The sequence below is a fragment of the Oncorhynchus keta genome, chromosome 34 (assembly GCF_023373465.1).
Source record: "Oncorhynchus keta strain PuntledgeMale-10-30-2019 chromosome 34, Oket_V2, whole genome shotgun sequence".
Lineage (NCBI taxonomy): Eukaryota > Metazoa > Chordata > Actinopteri > Salmoniformes > Salmonidae > Oncorhynchus > Oncorhynchus keta.
In genome coordinates this window covers 80,542,638-80,557,357 of record NC_068454.1, presented here as the reverse complement: position 1 = coordinate 80,557,357, position 14,720 = coordinate 80,542,638, and the positions used below count along the sequence as shown (strand labels likewise).

Genomic DNA, 14,720 nt, shown 5'->3' with positions numbered 1-14,720 from the left:
CAGAAAGAGAGAGAGAAGTTCTCCCACTTAAAAAGACGAGAGAGGCCTGTAATTTTCATCATAGGTACACTTCAACTATGACAGACAAAATTAGGAGAAAAAAAATCCAGAAAATCACATTGTAGGATTTTTAATGAATTTATTTGCAAATTATGGTGGAAAATAAGTATTTGGTCAATAACAAAAGTTTATCTCAATACTTTGTTATATACCCTTTGTTGGCAATGACAGAGGTCAAACGTTTTCTGTAAGTCTTCACAAGGTTTTCACACACTGTTGCTGGTATTTTGGCCCATTCCGCCATGCAGATCTCCTCTAGAGCAGTGATGTTTTGGGGCTGTTGCTGGGCAACACAGACTTTCAACTCCCTCCAAAGATTTTCTATGGGGTTGAGATTTGGAGACTGGCTAGGCCACTCCAGGACCTTGAAATGCTTCTTATGAAGCCACTCCTTCGTTGCCAGGGCGGTGTGTTTGGGATCATTGTCATGCTGAAAGACCCAGCCACGTTTCATCTTCAATGCCCTTGCTGATGGAAGGAGGTTTTCACTCAAAATCTCACGATACATGGCCCCATTCATTCTTTCCTTTACACGGATCAGTCGGTCCTGGTAACTTTGCAGAAAAACAGCCCAAAAGCATGATGTTTCCACCCCCATGCTTCACAGTAGGTATGGTGTTATTTGGATGCAACTCAGCATTCTTTGTCCTCCAAACACGACGAGTTGAGTTTTTACCAAAAAGTTATATTTTGGTTTCATCTGACCCTATGACATTCTCCCAATTTTCTTCTGGATCATCCAAATGCTCTCTAGGAAACTTCAGACGGGCCTGGACATGTACTCGCTTAAGCAGGGGGACACGTCTGCCACTGCAGGATTTGAGTCCCTGGCGGCGTAGTGTGTTACTGATGGTAGGTTTTGTTACTTTGGTCCCAGCTCTCTGCAGGTCATTCACTAGGTCCCCCCGTGTGGTTCTGGGATTTTTGCTCACCGTTCTTGTGATCATTTTGACCCCACGGGGTGAGATCTTGCATGGAGCCCCAGATGGAGGGAGATTATTAGTGGTCTTGTATGTCTTCCATTTCCTAATAATTGCTCCCACAGTTGATTTCTTCAAACCAAGCTGCTTACCTATTGCAGATTCAGTCTTCCCAGCCTGGTGCAGGTCTACAATTTTGTTTCTGGTGTCCTTTGACAGCCCTTTGGTCTTGGCCATAGTGGAGTTTGGAATGTGACTGTTTGAGGTTGTAGACAGGTGTCTTTTATACTGATAACAAGTTCAAACAGGTGCCATTAATACAGGTAACGAGTGGAGGACAGAGGAGGCTCTTAAAGAATAAGTTACAGGTCTGTGAGAGCCAGAAATCTTGCTTGTTTGTAGGTGACCAAATACTTATTTTCCACCATAATTTGCAAATAAATTAATAAAAAATCCTACAATGTGATTTTCTGGATTTTTTTCCTCATTTTGTCTGTCATAGTTGAAGTGTACCTATGATGAAAATTACAGGCCTCTCTCATCTTTTTAAGTGGGAGAACTTGCACAATTGGTGGCTGACTCAATACTTTTTTTGCCCCACTGTATGTCACTGAGTGTGTCAGAATTTTTCTGCTAGTGTCACGCTCGTTGAAATGATTGGACCAAGGCGCAGCATAGAGTTCCACATATTTTTAATAAATCGAAACTCATCAAACAAAAACAATAAATCACAAACGAAACGTGAAGCTACTGGTGTGCACAAAGGCAACTATCTGTAGACAGGATCCCACAAATCACAATGGGGTAATGGCTATCTAAATATGATCCACAATCAGAGACAACGATAAACAGCTGCCTCTGATTGGGAATCATATCAGGCCACCATAGAATTACAAATTCACCTAGATGACCCACCCTAGTCACTATCACGCCCCAACCAACATAGAGAATAAACAGCATTCTATGGTCAGGCGTGACAGCTAGATAAGGGATTACCAGGTTGCCATGGTGATTAGTGAGTGAGATAAGGCCATCTCTATTGAGAGGAGAAAGAAGAGGGGGAGAGAGGGAGACAGAGAGAGGGAGGGAAGAGAGATTGAGACAGGGAGGGAAGAGAGACAGAGAGGGAGAGACAGAGGCAGATTGAGGGAGGGAAGAGAGACAGAGAGAGAGATAGTGAGGAAGGGAGGGAATGGAGGGAGAGAGAGAGACTGCAACATAAAAGAGCTATGAATAACAGTGAATAAGCGTGGCCATACGCATAGCTCTCTGTTTGTGAATGAAGAGCAGTGAGATGGAAGTCAGAGGAGAAACAGAAATAAAGTAATTTACTGAACCTCTGATCCTCCTGCCGAAACTACACTCCCCAAAACACTTCCTGTGACAGACCCGCGCTAAACAACCAACACCATCCAGCCATCTACCTCTTTTCTTCCCTCCCTTTCTCTCTCTCCCTCCATCTGTCTCCCTCATTCGTTCCTCAATGGTCTCTCATTTAGAGAGCTATATATAGGTCACAGTGAGCTAGAGGCAGAGGAGATGGACGTACAATCACCGCTGGGTCTGTCTATCAGTCCATTGGTCAGTCTGTCGTACACTCACCCACGCATCCATCCACCCTTCCATAACTCAATCCATCCGTCCATCTTTCGCACTGAGTCCATTGGTTTGTCTGTATGTCTAGCTGATGGTGATAGAGTTTGCTGGCTGTGTGAACACATCCACATGTTCTATACATCCAGCACTGCATACATTAACCCTAGCGCAGTCAGTCAGTCCCTACACCGCCACAATATCTGAACCTGTTGAGTTGATAGGGCAGCAGTCAGATCTGAATATGTGACAGTCAAGCAGTGTCACTCACGCAACAGAATGCAGCAGGCAATGTCTGCAGTCGAAGGAGAGAGGATGACAGAGAGGGAGGAAGGGACTAAGGGACAGAGACAAGGAGGGAGCATAAGGGAGTGTGAGGGGAAGACAAGTACTCATGGGGGTCCCAGCTTCTAAATAATTCAGAGAGAGACTAAGCACTCAGTACAGAGGAGGAGCACTGTCAGGTCAGCTCATTGAGAGCAGAGAGAGAGAGAGCGAGAGAGGAGGGGGAAGAGAGACAGGTGGGGGAGAGAGGGATAGGGGAGAGAGAGAGAGGGATGAGGGGGAGAGAGATGGAGGAGAGGGAGGAGGTTGGAGAGAGAGAGTACAGAGAGAATACAAAGAGTACAGAGAGAGAGTACATAGAGAATACAGAGAGAGTACAGAGAGAGTACATAGAGAATACAGAGAGAGTACATAGAGAATACAGAAAGAGTACAGCGTATTGAGAGAATACAGAGAGAGTACATAGAGAATACAGAGAGAGAGTACATAGAGAATACAGAGAGAGTACATAGAGAATACAGAAAGAGTACAGCGTATTGAGAGAATACAGAGGGAGTACAGAGAGAGAATACAGAGGGAGTACAGAGAGAGAATACAGAGGGAGTACAGAGAGAGAACAGAGAGAGTACATAGAGAATACAGAAAGAGTACAGCGTATTGAGAGAATACAGAGGGAGTACAGAGAGAGAATACAGAGAGAATACAGAGAGAGTACAGAGAGAGTACATAGAGAATACAGAAAGAGTACAGCGTATTGAGAGAATACAGAGGGAGTACAGAGAGAGAACAGAGAGAGAGTACAGAGACAATACAGAGACAATTGTACAGAGAGAGTGCATAGAGAATACAGAGAGAGTGCAGAGAAAGTCCATAGAGAATACAGAGAGAGTACATAGAGAGAGTACAGAGAGAATACAGAGAGTACAGAGAGAATACAGAGAGTGCAGAGAGATAGTACATAGAGAATACAGAGAGAGCACAGAGAGAGTACATAGAGAATACAGAAAGAGTACAGCGTATTGAGAGAATACAGAGAGAGTACATAGAGAATACAGAGAGAGAGTACATAGAGAATACAGAGAGAGTACATAGAGAATACAGAAAGAGTACAGCGTATTGAGAGAATACAGAGGGAGTACAGAGAGAGAATACAGAGGGAGTACAGAGAGAGAATACAGAGGGAGTACAGAGAGAGAACAGAGAGAGTACATAGAGAATACAGAAAGAGTACAGCGTATTGAGAGAATACAGAGGGAGTACAGAGAGAGAATACAGAGAGAATACAGAGAGAGTACAGAGAGAGTACATAGAGAATACAGAAAGAGTACAGCGTATTGAGAGAATACAGAGGGAGTACAGAGAGAGAACAGAGAGAGAGTACAGAGACAATACAGAGACAATTGTACAGAGAGAGTGCATAGAGAATACAGAGAGAGTGCAGAGAAAGTCCATAGAGAATACAGAGAGAGTACATAGAGAGAGTACAGAGAGAATACAGAGAGTACAGAGAGAATACAGAGAGTGCAGAGAGATAGTACATAGAGAATACAGAGAGAGCACAGAGAGAGTACAAAGAGAATACAGAGAGAGTACAGAGAGAGTACAGAGTACATAGAGAGAATATAGAGAGAGTACAGAGATAGTATATAGAGAATACAGAGAGAGTACATAGAGAATACAGAGAGAGTACATAGAGAGTACAGAGAGAGTACAGAGAGAGTACAGAGAGAATACATAGGGAGTACAGAGAGAGAGAGTACAGAGAGAGTACAGAGAGAGACTGCAGAGTACAGAGACAATACAGAGACAATTGTACAGAGAGAGTACAGAGAAAATACAGATAGAGTACATAGAGAGTACAGAGATAGTGTGGAGAGAGACTACACATAGAGAGAGAGTACAGAGAGAGTACAGAGAGAGAGAATACAGAGAGAGTACAGAGAGAGAGTACATAGAGAGTACAGAGAGAGTACATAGAGAGTACAGAGAGAATACAGAGAGAGTACCGAGAGAGTATATAGAGAATACATAGAGAATACATAGAGAGTACATAGAGAGTACAGAGAGATTGCATAGAGAGTACAGAGAGAGTACATAGAGATTACAGAGAGAGTACATAGAGAATACAGAGAGAGTACAGAGTACAGAGAGAAAACAAAGAGAGTACATAGAGAATACAGTGAGAATACAGAGAGAGTACATAGAGTGCACAGAGAGAGTGCAGAGTACAGAGACAATTGTACAGAGAGAGTACAGAGAGAGAGAGGATACAGAGCAGTACATAGAGAGAGTACAGAGAGAGAGTACAGCGTTTTGAGAGAATACAGAGGGAGTACAGAGAGAGAGTACAGAGAGAGTACAGAGAGAGTGCAGAGTACAGAGACAATTGTACAGAGAGAGTACAGAGAGAGTACAGAGAGAGAGGATACAGAGAGAGTACAGAGAGAGTACATAGAGAGAGTATAGAGAGAGAGTACAGAGAGAGAGGATACAGAGAGAGTACATAGAGAGAGTACAGAGAGAGAGTACAGAGAGAGAGAGAGAGTACAGAGAGAGAGAGTACAGACAGTACAGAGAGAGGGTATAGAGAGAGTACAGAGAGAGAGAGTACATAGAGAGTACAAAGAGAGAGTACAGAGTACAACGACAATACAGAGAGAGTGCATAGATTGTACAGAGAGAGTACAGAGAGAGTACATAGAGAGTACAGAGATAGTGTGGAGAGAGAGTACAGAGAGAGAGAGTACAGAGAGAGAGAGGATACAGAGAGAGTACAGAGAGAGAGTACATAGAGAGTAGAGAGAGAGTACAGAGAGAGTACAGAGAGTACAGAGAGAGAGAGTACATAGAGTACAGAGAGAGTACAGAGAGTACAGAGAGAGTACAGAGAGTACAGAGAGAGAGAGAGTACATAGAGTACAGAGAGAGTACAGAGAGAGAGTACAGAGAGAGTACAGAGAGTACAGAGAGAGAGAGTACAGAGAGAGTACAGAGAGTACAGAGAGAGAGTACAGAGAGTACAGAGAGAGTACAGAGAGAGAGGATACATAGAGTACAGAGAGAGAGAGTACAGAGAGTACAGAGAGAGTACAGAGAGAGAGTACAGAGAGTACAGAGAGAGTACAGAGAGAGAGGATACATAGAGAGTACATAAAGAGTCCATAGAGAGTACAGAGAGAGAGTACAAAGTACAGAGAGAGAGAATACAAACAGAGTACAGAGAGAGTACATAGAGAGAGTGGAAGGAAAAGGATCTCACCGTGAAAGTGATTGAGTGTGAATGTGTCTTTATGTGCCTTTGTTTATGTGTGTGTGTTAGAGGTGAAAATAGAAGTAGAATGAAAGAGAAACAGGTCATTTTCCTCTCCTCCCTTGCTGTTCTCTTTTTGTCACCACGGTGACCGTCTCCTCCTTCCATCCTGCACTAATGTTGACCTTGTTTACTCTTTCCTCCCTCCTACGCTCCTCTGTTTCTCCTCTCCTCTCCTCTCCTCTCCTCTCCTCTCCTCTCCTCCCTCTGTTTGTCTCCTATTCCTCCCTCCTTTACCACAGTACTTCCTTCCTTCATCACTTGAACACCAGTGAGCTTCTCCTCGTTTAATTTCAGTGACTAAATCTTCCCCCCTATTTCTCCCTAAGACACAGGCGTTCCTCTCTCATATCAGAAGTCTCAATGAGAACGATCACTAGATGATCAGAACTTATTTCTCCTTTCCTCCACCTTTCTCCCTTCCCCTCCCTTCTTCTTCCACATTCTCAGTCCCTACTCCACCTTTCTCCCTCCTCCTCACTTCTTCTTCCACATCCTCAGTCCCTACTCCACCTTTCTCCCTCCTCCTCCCTTCTTCTTCACATCCTCGGTCCCTACTCCACCTTTCTCCCTCCTCCTCCCTTCTTCTTCCACATCCTCAGTCCCTCCTCCACCATTCTCCCTCCCCCTCCCTTCTTCTTCCACATCCTCAACCCCTCTTCCACCTTTCTCCCTCCTCCTCCCTTCTTCCACATCCTCAAGCCCTCTTCCACCTTTCTCCCTCCCCCTCCCTTCTTCTTCCACATCCTCAACCCCTCCTCCACCTTTCTCCCTCCCCCTCCCTTCTTCCACATCCTCAACCCCTCCTCCACCTTTCCCCCCCTTCTTCTTTCACATCCTCAACCCCTCCTCCACCTTTCTCCCTCCCCTTCCCTTCTTCCACATCCTCAACCCCTCCTCCACCTTTCTCCCTCCTCCTACCTTCTTCCACATCCTCAGTCCCTCCTCCACCTTTCTACCCCTCCCTTCTTCTTCCACATCCTCAACCCCTCCTCCACCTTTCTCCCTCCCCTCCCTTCTTCCACATCCTCAGTCCCTCCTCCACCTTTTTCCCCCACCCCTCCTTCTTCCACATCCTCAACCCCTCCTCCACCTTTCTCCCTACCCCTCCCTCCTTCTTCCACATCCTCAACCCCTCCTCCACATTTTTCCCTCCTCCTCCCTTCTTCTTCCACATCCTCAGTCCCACCTCCACCTTTCTCCCCCACCGGTCCTTCTTCCACATCCTCAACCCCTCCTCCACCTTTCTCCCCCACCCCTCCTTCTTCCACATCCTCAACCCCTCCTCCACCTTTCTCCCCCACCCCTCCTTCTTCCACATAGGAAGGTAGGAGAGAGAGAGAGAGAGAGAGAGAGAGAGAGAGAGAGGGAGAGTACAGATAAATAAAGAGTAGTGGGGGAGAGAGAGAGAGAAATAGTCAATTGAATTTAATTGAGAAAGAGACGGAAAAATAGAGAGAAACAGGAGTAGAAAAGCAGCAGGAGGGAAGTGAACAAACAGTGAAAGTGTTTGTGCATGTGTGACTGTGTGTGTGTGTGTGTGTGTGTGTGTGTGTGTGTGTGTGTGTGTGTGTGTGTGTGTGTGTGTGTGTGTGTGTGTGTGTGTGTGTGTGTGTGTGTGTGTGTGTGTGTGTGTGTGTGTGTGGGGTGTGTGTGTGTGTGTGTGTGTGTGTGTGTGTGTGTGTGTGTGTGTGTGTGTGTGTGTGTGACTGTCTTAAAGAGATTTATTGAGGAGACTACTAGTCCACAGACAGACTACTTGACCACAGACAGACTACTAGTCAACAGACAGACTACTGGATCACAGACGGACTACTAGACTGTAACTGACAGTTAGACTTACAGGTTATGTCGTTGTCTTTTGTTTGAATTGTTTATGTGTCCGCTGTGCGGGGAAATGATAATACAAGCGGAACTACGTAGCTAATACTGTTGTAACGGGGATCCTTATTGTAGCAACACACCTTTGGAGGGAAGGCAATCCTGCGCTGCGTTAGCTAAGTTTTCATGTCATCGGGTGTAGTTCATAATGGTTGAAGAGTGTATGTTAGGATGAAGTGTGAATTCATGCCAGGAATAATAAGTGTGAAGTTTAATTTCCTCCCTTCTGTAATAAGCAGCCAATGAGGTATTTGTTCCTTTATTCATGTGTTAATCTGAACCTGTTATAACGCCGGTTAAACTGTTATGTATGTAAGCACTTCAGAGTTATACCAAGCTAATAAGTCACTCGTAAGATAAGGTCGTAAGAGTGTGCTTAACTGTATTTTTCATTTACTTTATAGTTCTCACGGAAGGTGATAATTCTGACTAAAACTACAGAATAAAGCCGCCAGTTAAAATCAAGGAACGGTTGTGCTCGTGGTTACTGAAGGGAGCTACAGTGAGAACTCAATGCTCTTCACGAGCAAGAGAGAAAGAAGAATCTCATCCAGCTGTAAAACATCTACAAGATTCCCAAATCCTGGTAGACCTTGTCATCTGCCAGATAAGAGTTTTGCACCTACCTGCAAACTAAGAAGAAAATCTCCACATAAGGAAGCATCGTGAGGCAACATAAGGTCAAGACTAACAGGAAAGTCAGACACGCAAGTACAAGTCAAGGTGTTTGAAGGTGGTCCTAGCCTTCTGAACAGCTAATAAGAGACTTTAAGATCACAATTCGTAAGGACTGGAGATAGTTGTCTATTTCATAAAGACTCTGGTATTATGCATTTGCTCTTTCTATCTTAATGTATCGCTGGTATGTGTATTACTGAAAAATATTATTTGATATTGACTAAATATATATATATATAGTCACAAACATTAAGGGTCAGCGTACACCTATTAATTCTATTTTCACCTGTAAGTTAATAGTGTAATTGTTTGGTAAGGTGTTTGTTCAAGCCTTTGTTTCAAGCATTATACATGTTTATACCATGTACTGAGGTATAAATTACAGTGAATTAGAGTATAAATTACCTACTCACTTATCCAAACCTTAGCTAGAATTGATTTGACTTGATTTAGAATGTCAGAAAGAGGTAGTTTCACTAAAGGTGATAGAGATGGGGTGGGTCAAGTTGAGCAGCTGCAGCAACACCTCGCAAACTTCGAGCCTTCATCAGAACAAACAGAGCAGCAGGAAGAGGTAGCACAACAAGAGCCACGAAAAGGTGAGAGGGTCCGCAGGTTAACTGAAAAGGGCAGAGAACTGCGCGACGAAAGGTGGAGACAGCTCGAACAACGTTTCAGGGTCAGCTATGAGAAGTGGAAGGCTCTGGTAAAGGAAGCAAAACTGTCACTGACAGGTTGTTGCTCTGAAGACCTACTAGAAGACCTCTTAAACAAGATTAGCCATACCTCTACAGAGCTAAACCGTGTCTATGTAAATTTGCGTCAAATCGACATTCCCGACAACGATATACGACGCAGAGTTGATACTTGTGAAGCAGTTACAATGTCTATTATCAAGACTGTAAGGTGTCATTTAAAAGGCAGGGAAGAAGGTCAAAGTAACCAGATAGAGTTGCACTGGAAGGACAGCAATTCCTTGTGCATGTCCGAACTCTCACATAAGTCAAGTCCCAACTATCAGCCCTCAAGTGCTTCCTCCCAGTCTCAAAACAACTCAAAGGTCAACTCCAGATGCTCAAGCGTGTCATCTGTCAAGAGACAAGAGGCTGCGGCGGAAGTTGCTGCTAACCAAGCAGCTTTAGAAGTAATGGTTAAGCAAGAACGCCAACTAGAAGAGCTTCAGCGACTCGAAGATGAAGATAAGAAGAGGACAGCGGAGCAAGAAGCTGAGGCTGTGAAACGCAGCTTAGAAGAAGCTAGGCTGCGAGTCAAGTTAGAGGTAGAAAATGCTGCCAGACGAAGGACACTAGAAGACAAGCGTAGAGAGTTAGAGCACCTAGAAGTGCTCAAGAAACTAAATGCTGCCAAGGCGCGAATGCAAGTGTATGAGCAAGATGAAAACTCAGAGGACGAGAAGAGAGAACTACTCTCTAACTGCAAGTATGTGAAAGAAGTCATGCACAGAAGTGGCTCATTTCACAGTCTCTCACCACAACATGTTGTGACAAGCACACAGCAAGAAGATGGCACCAAGACCATGTTCAGGTTACTAGCGGAAGCAATCAGTGAAAGCCGCCTCCCCATACCAGAACCAGTAACATTCAATGGAGAGCCTCTCTCGTACACTGACTGGAAGGTCTCTTTTCAGACTCTGATAGACAGGAAGAACATACCAACAACTGAGAAGATATATTACTTAAGAAAATATGTCGGTGGGCCTGCCAAGAAAGCCATCGAAAGTTACTTTATGTTAGGAACAGAATCAGCCTACCATGCTGCTTGGACCATTCTTGAAGAAAGGTACGGAAACAAATTCTTCATCGCCAAGTCTTTCAGAGATAAGCTCAATGCATGGCCTACGATAGGATCCAAGGACAGTCTTGAACTTAGAGACCTTGTAGACTTTCTTCGCAGCTGTGAAGCTGCTATGTCTCAGAATAAGGGCCTGGAGGTGCTTAATGACTGTAATGAAAACCAAAAGATCCTCGCTAAACTTCCAGATTGGCTAACTTCAAGATGGAATAGAAAGGTCACAGACATCTTAGAAGAAACGGAGATCTTTCCTAGCTTCAGTCAGTTTGTGAAGTTTCTCACAAGAGAAGCCAAGATTGCTTGCAATCCTGTAACATCCCTTCATGCTTTGAAACCAAGTGAAGATGGGAAACTTAAGACGCCAAGGATTCAAAACCCCGGAGTAAGGGTATTAGCAACTAACTCTGATGAGAAAGATACTGTTACTAGTTGTGTCTTCTGTGAGAAGTCAGGTCACAGTCTCCACAAATGCTGGAAGTTCATGGATAAGCCCACCGCAGAGCGACAGAAGTTTGTTCAAGAGAATAAATTGTGCTTTGGCTGTTTAAGGCCTGGCCATCGATCGAAAGATTGTGATAACAGGAACACCTGCGACACGTGTCAGAGGAGGCATCCATCCTGCCTGCACGAAGATCGTACTAAAGAAAGGTTAAGGGATAGGAAGACCTCACAAGATAAGGGGACAAGAGCGTCAAGTGAGGCCATATCTAACAGAGTCGTAAGGGACATTAACACTCACACCTCCACAATCATTCCAGTATGGGTGTCAACCACAAGTGAGCCAGATCGTGAAGTTCTTGTGTATGCACTTCTTGACACCCAGAGCGACACCACTTTTATCCTTGAAGAGACAACAAAGGCTCTCAATACAAGGAAGGAGCCAGTCCAACTGAAACTCTCTACAATGGCTTCAAGAAATACCACTGTGCCCTGCCAGAAGCTGTCTGGTTTGCAGGTTAGAGGGTTTTACTTGGAGAAGAAAATCCCTCTGCCAACGACCTACTCGAGAGAGTTTATTCCTGCAAACAGAGATCATATTCCTACTCCAGAGACTGCAAGAGCATGGTCTCATCTTGAACACATTGCAGAGGAGATTGCTCCTCAACAGAGCTGTGATGTCGGTCTCTTAATTGGCTACAACTGCTCCCAGGCTCTCCTTCCAAGAGAAATTGTGTCTGGTAAGGGAAATCAGCCTTTTGCTCAGAGAACAGATCTTGGCTGGAGCATAGTCGGCTATGGAAATCCATGTATCGACTATGGCGACCCTATTGGAGTGAGTCATCGGGTTATCGTTAGACAGGTGATGCCAAGCCTTCAATCTTCTTCCAACCTCACAAATCAAGTACACTATGTTTGTAGAACACATGCAAGAGAGGTAATCACAACACTGGACATTATCAAGACGCTTGAATCTGACTTCAACGAGAGACCTGCAGAAGAGGACCTCATATCTCAAGAGGATATCCGGTTCCTGAAGAAAATGAAAGAGGGCATCAGACGTAAGGACAATGGACATTATGAGATGCCGCTGCCGTTTAAGGAAGAAAGACCCAATCTGCCGAACAATAAAACATGTGCAGTTCACCGACTCAAGTGCCTGGAAAGGAGCCTAAGGAGAGACAAGCAGTACTACAAGGACTACACAGCATTCATGGAAGAGACTATAGCTTGTGGAGATGCTGAGAAGGTCTCTAAAGAGGAAATTAACAAGCATCCAGCATGGTATATCCCGCACCATGGAGTTTATCACCCACAAAAGCCTGGGAAGATACGAGTCGTCTTTGACTGCTCAGCTAAGTTTCGAGAGACGTCCTTGAATGATCATCTCCTTACCGGTCCAGAGTTGACAAACACATTGCTGGGCATCCTTTGTCGTTTTCATAAGGGTCCAGTTGCAATCATGTGTGACGTAGAGTGCATGTTCCACCAGTTTCATGTGAAAGCAGAAGACCAAGATTATCTACGGTTCCTTTGGTGGGAGAACGGAGATCTAGAGTCTCAACCCTCAGCGTATCGTATGAAGGTCCACTTGTTCGGCGCAGCTTCATCTCCTGGTTGCGCCAACTATGGTCTCAAACATCTTGCTGCCGAAGGACGAGGAAGCTTCAGCGAGAAGTCTATCCAGTTCATAGAAAGGAACTTTTATGTTGATGATGGGTTGACGAGCGTATCGTCTGAAGCTGAAGCGGCCCAGCTGGGGAAAGAAGCAAGAGAGCTTTGCAGCATCGGCAAACTTCGGTTGCACAAGTTTATCTCTAACAGCAAGGAAGTTATAGCCACAATTCCCAAGGAAGAACGTGCCAAGGGTGCCAAAGACCTGGATATGGCTCTGGGTGAACCACACATGGAGAGAGCGCTTGGTGTACTGTGGTGTGTCGCATCAGACGAGTTCCAGTTTAGAGTAGTTGTCAAGGAACGCCCACTCACAAGAAGAGGAGTGTTGTCTACAGTAGCCTCTGTATATGATCCGCTTGGGTTTGTGGCACCCTTTGTCCTGGTGGGGAAGCAGATCTTGCAGCGGATGTGTCGTGACAGAATCGACTGGGATGACCCCCTTCCAGATGACCTACGTTCCCAGTGGGAATTCTGGCTCCAAGGTCTACAAAACTTGTCTGAAGTAAGGATCCAACGAAGCTACTTGCCATCAAGTTTCAAGGAGGTGCAGAGTTATGAGCTCCATCACTTCTCCGACGCTAGTACCTCAGGTTATGGAGAGTGCTCATACCTCAGAACAATCAGCACCGCAGGAGAAGTTCATTGCTCCCTAGTTATGGCAAAGTCGAGAGTCGCCCCTTCCAAGGTTACGACCATACCACGACTGGAACTTTCAGCAGCGGTGGTAGCTGTTCGAACAAGTGACATGCTCAAAAAGGAGTTAGAGATACAAGGTCTACAGGAATACTTCTGGACAGAGTCGAAGGTAGTTCTTGGCTACATCAACAATGAAGCCAGAAGATTCCACGTCTTTGTAGCTAACCGTATTCAACGCATTAAACCTCCAACACAGACAGAAATGGAGTAAAGACTGAAGAAACGCAAGGATTAATGACATTGTCATTTTGCAAGATGATACTGCACCACGCAACCAGTGGAAATTGGCAAAGGTTACAGAAGTGTACCCGGGACAGGATGGCCGGGTGAGAAGATTCAAGTTACTGATCAGCGACTCAACCGAAGATGAGAGAGGTAAACGCATCACCAAACCCACCTGTCTGGAGAGGCCCATCCATAAGACAGTCACCCTCCTGGAAGCCGATCAAGAAACCTGCAGACCCCTTTCACAGAAATCACTGGTGATTGGTGGGAGTGTAACTGACAGTTAGACTTACAGGTTATGTCGTTGTCTTTTGTTTGAATTGTTTATGTGTCCGCTGTGCGGGGAAATGATAATACAAGCGGAACTACGTAGCTAATACTGTTGTAACGGGGATCCTTATTGTAGCAACACACCTTTGGAGGGAAGGCAATCCTGCGCTGCGTTAGCTAAGTTTTCATGTCATCGGGTGTAGTTCATAATGGTTGAAGAGTGTATGTTAGGATGAAGTGTGAATTCATGCCAGGAATAATAAGTGTGAAGTTTAATTTCCTCCCTTCTGTAATAAGCAGCCAATGAGGTATTTGTTCCTTTATTCATGTGTTAATCTGAACCTGTTATAACGCCGGTTAAACTGTTATGTATGTAAGCACTTCAGAGTTATACCAAGCTAATAAGTCACTCGTAAGATAAGGTCGTAAGAGTGTGCTTAACTGTATTTTTCATTTACTTTATAGTTCTCACGGAAGGTGATAATTCTGACTAAAACTACAGAATAAAGCCGCCAGTTAAAATCAAGGAACGGTTGTGCTCGTGGTTACTGAAGGGAGCTACACTAGACCACAGAGAGGCTACTGGACCACAGCCAGGCTACTGGACCACAGAGAGGCTACTGGACCACAGCCAGACTACTGGACCACAGAGAGGCTACTGGACCACAGAGAAGCTACTGGACCACAGAGAGGCTACTGGACCACAGAGAGGCTACTGGACCACAGAGAGGCTACTGGACCACAGCCAGACTACTGGACCACAGAGAGGCTACTGGACCACAGAGAGGCTACTGGACCACAGCCAGACTACTGGACCACAGAGAGGCTACTGGACCACAGAGAGGCTACTGGACCACAGCCAGACTACTGGACCA

At 45.0% G+C, this 14,720-nt stretch overlaps 1 protein-coding gene and 1 long non-coding RNA gene across 2 annotated transcripts; both read left to right on the top strand.

The window, feature by feature from the left end:
* The first annotated feature begins 8,000 nt into the window (after positions 1-8,000).
* LOC127915343 (uncharacterized) lies at positions 8,001-8,514 on the top strand. Its single transcript, XR_008091058.1, has 2 exons — positions 8,001-8,296; positions 8,454-8,514. It is a non-coding gene; the product is annotated as an uncharacterized LOC127915343 (long non-coding RNA).
* A 3,908-nt stretch (positions 8,515-12,422) lies between these two features.
* Positions 12,423-14,371, top strand: LOC127915342 (uncharacterized). The gene is made up of 2 exons (XM_052495412.1): positions 12,423-14,153; positions 14,311-14,371. The coding sequence occupies exon 1, from the start codon at positions 12,440-12,442 to the stop codon at positions 13,559-13,561; it is 1,122 nt and encodes a 373-aa protein (XP_052351372.1). The 5' UTR covers positions 12,423-12,439; the 3' UTR covers positions 13,562-14,153; positions 14,311-14,371.
* Positions 14,372-14,720: the final 349 nt, after the last annotated feature.